The sequence below is a fragment of the Larimichthys crocea genome, chromosome XIII, assembly GCF_000972845.2.
Source record: "Larimichthys crocea isolate SSNF chromosome XIII, L_crocea_2.0, whole genome shotgun sequence".
Classification (NCBI taxonomy): Eukaryota; Metazoa; Chordata; class Actinopteri; family Sciaenidae; genus Larimichthys; species Larimichthys crocea.
This window is the reverse complement of record NC_040023.1, coordinates 15,547,309-15,550,173: the sequence shown is the minus strand read 5'-3', so window position 1 is coordinate 15,550,173 and position 2,865 is coordinate 15,547,309. Positions and strand designations below refer to the sequence as shown.

Sequence of the window (2,865 nt, the reverse complement as noted above, 5' to 3'; positions counted from 1 at the left end):
CACACACACACACGTTTTCATGCACATAACTGGACAGTTTGGGTTTCTTCTGACACTGGCCAGAGCTCCAGTATAGTTTGAGCGGAAGCTCTCCATGATTAATGATGTGTTTCTAAACTGCCTCTTGTTAAAATTTTGGTTGTTTTTTTTTCCCAGGAAAAAGTCGACGATGAAAGGAGCGACAAAGATGAAACAGATGAATCAGAAGACGAGGAGGAGGAAGAAGAGGAAGAGGAGAAGGGGGGTAAAAAGGACATGAAGAAAAATGGGCCGGTGCAGAACGGTCACACAGTCCACAACAACAACCACAGCAAGACGGAGTGAAAGCAAACAAGAAAGAATGTGAGAAGGACTCATATCCCTCGGTGGGGGAGCAGCAAGGAGGGATGAAATGAAAGAGGAAAAAGAAGGAGTGTGGGTCAGGGAGGGACGGGGGGATTATTCAGTAAAAACCAAGAACAGCAGGTATGTTGAGGAAATCTGACACTGTTACTTTTGCACAACATAAAAACACACTCACACACGATCATTTGTACTTTTAGAGGGCACAGAGATCCAGCAGATGATCTACACTACATGAAGTGACATGGCTGTTCTGCTTTGTCATCAGAGAAAATCATTGTCAGCATGTGACGTCAGTCCCAAAATTTCAAAGAGACAGGCGAGAAAATGGAGAGGAGTAAAAAGTGTGGAGAGGAGACGGGAGGGAGATGATGCTGTTTCTACTTTAGCTTTCCTTGTTCTGTGTGCCTTAGAGCCAGCTGATGGCTGTTTAAATGCCATTTTTAAGCTCTCCGCTTTAATCTTGTGTTGCTTTTTTTGTTGCATCTACTGGTTTTCTACTAAAAGAACAAAAGATAGTGGACTAAAGTTTGATGGAAGTGCGACAACAGGGCATTTTTTCCCACTAATTTTATGTCTATGCAATTAAATGTTCAGCTATTGCAACATCTTTGCACACACACACACACACACACACAGTGTCTATCGGTATACAGTATACTGTAATAACTTACTTAAGTACGACTGTGTGCCTCTGCTCTCCAATGCAGCCTGTGCCATTCATGAAGTAGTCTGCGTTGTGAAAGCTTAAGGAGTAAATTTGGTGTCATTTTTTTGCGAATAAAGCAAGAAAGTTCTTGCTTTCTTAATCCAGTATAGCTCATCGCGTACAATTCCTGCTTCCAAACAACACACACAGAAAACAGATGTCTGACCTGCAAAGGTTCTTAATTCTTCAGAAATCAGTGCTGAGCACAAACTGCAATAGAAATCACAGCTTCCTGCTAAGTGTGGACAGAGCTGAATGTTTTTCCTCTCTCTGGTTTGGCTGGAGCTGTTTGAACCGGTTGAGTCTTGAATCACCCTGATGATGCCACCCACTGAAAGCCGATGACTCTCACGAAAATCATCGCAAAGGAAGGTGGGTCACCATGTTGAGATCCTGGAGTTTTACTAAGTCAAATGGAATGGGACCGTCAACCATTTCCAGATTTTACAAATATGAACCAGATTTCTTCGATTCACTGCCTAGTAGCCTCGGTTATGTTTGTTAACCTGGGTTAGACTTTCAGTGTTGACCTTTGTGAATGATTTTAGGTATGATTCTGTGTATGAAACGGGTTTACAGGTATTTGACGTCAAGGAGGTTAAAGATATTGTAATCAATTTTTTTAGCAGTTCAGTGTTTGAGTTTTAAGACTTGTGAAAAATTCATGAGATGAGTTGCAATTTTGTTTTTATGCTTTAAAGATTTTTGTTGTATGTCAAGTGCCTTATCTGTAATGTATGGGAAGCTCTCTCTCCTGTCTCCAAGCCTTCTCGTTTTCTTCCTTGTCTCCGCCTTTACATCACATCCTCCATCCACTGCCTCATCCATCATCTTACTTCTCTCCTCTTTATAAATAACTTCCTTTGAAACTCACCCTCATTCCACCACCATTTTATGTTTTACTAACCCAGACCAACCAGCAACCTCTCTTCTCCCAGTGACACAGAAGAGACAGCTGTGTCCTAATTACAGTGTTATTATTATTTTTTATTGTTTTTTTGTTTTGTTTTGTTTAATAACTAAGTATTGTTATTAATAAAAGCAAAGATCATGAATCACAATGAAAGTACGTTGAAGTTGTTTTTATTTATTTGTGCATAATGTCTGCAAGCATACGCAGTTAATCCTTTGGGTTTGTAAATTATAATAAATAAAACATTAGACCATTAAACATGATGATACACAAATTGTACATGTATCAGAAGAAAATGAGTACAAGATGAAGGAGATGGTGATGAACTTCAGTAGGACGATGCTTCAGAACACACTGCTGAACATCCAGAGATGGTGGGAGCGTACAGATAATAAACTTCCTGTATAAGTAGGGTCGTAGTCGTCTCCACTTACTGAGACTTAGGTCCTTTGGGGTGTTAAGGAGTCTGGTAAAAACTTTTTATGACAGTATGGCTGCATCTTCATTGTTATGTGCAGTCCTCTGCTGGAGAGGGAGAAGCACAGAGAGAGAGAGACAGAAAAAGACTCAACAAACTGGTAAAGAAGGCCAGCTCTGTCCTGGACTGCCCCCTAGACTCCATACAGGAAGTGATAGGAGAGGAGGATGTTAGCATTCAGATGTTAGAATTTCCTTTTAACTCGTCCGTTCAAATTATATTAAGGCTTAAAGTTATGCATAATTAACAGCATGATTGCTTTGATAGACATGTAAGTTGTTACAGATGGCATGTTTGTGCACCTATAGGCGTCATTCAAACCACCTCAGATCCACATTTTTGTCTTTGTTGTTTATACTGTCAGTACCTGGTAAATGCCCTATCTTATTGTCATTGCACAAAGTAACAAATACTAGACTATAT

General features: G+C 40.1%; 1 protein-coding gene and 1 long non-coding RNA gene across 2 annotated transcripts in view; one reads left to right on the top strand and one right to left on the bottom strand.

The window, feature by feature from the left end:
• Positions 1-2,112, top strand: part of cers2b (ceramide synthase 2b) — a 15,983-nt gene extending 13,871 nt beyond the window's left edge. Inside the window, exon 11 of the mRNA XM_027286973.1 lies at positions 157-2,112. Within this exon, the coding sequence (XP_027142774.1) occupies positions 157-324 (168 nt within the window). The 3' untranslated portion in view covers positions 325-2,112. The remainder of the gene's footprint in view (positions 1-156) is intronic.
• The window catches only part of LOC113747353 (uncharacterized), a 2,618-nt gene continuing 656 nt past the window's right edge, over positions 904-2,865 (bottom strand). Inside the window, exon 2 of the long non-coding RNA XR_003463594.1 lies at positions 904-2,489. This is a non-coding gene — a long non-coding RNA (uncharacterized LOC113747353). The remainder of the gene's footprint in view (positions 2,490-2,865) is intronic.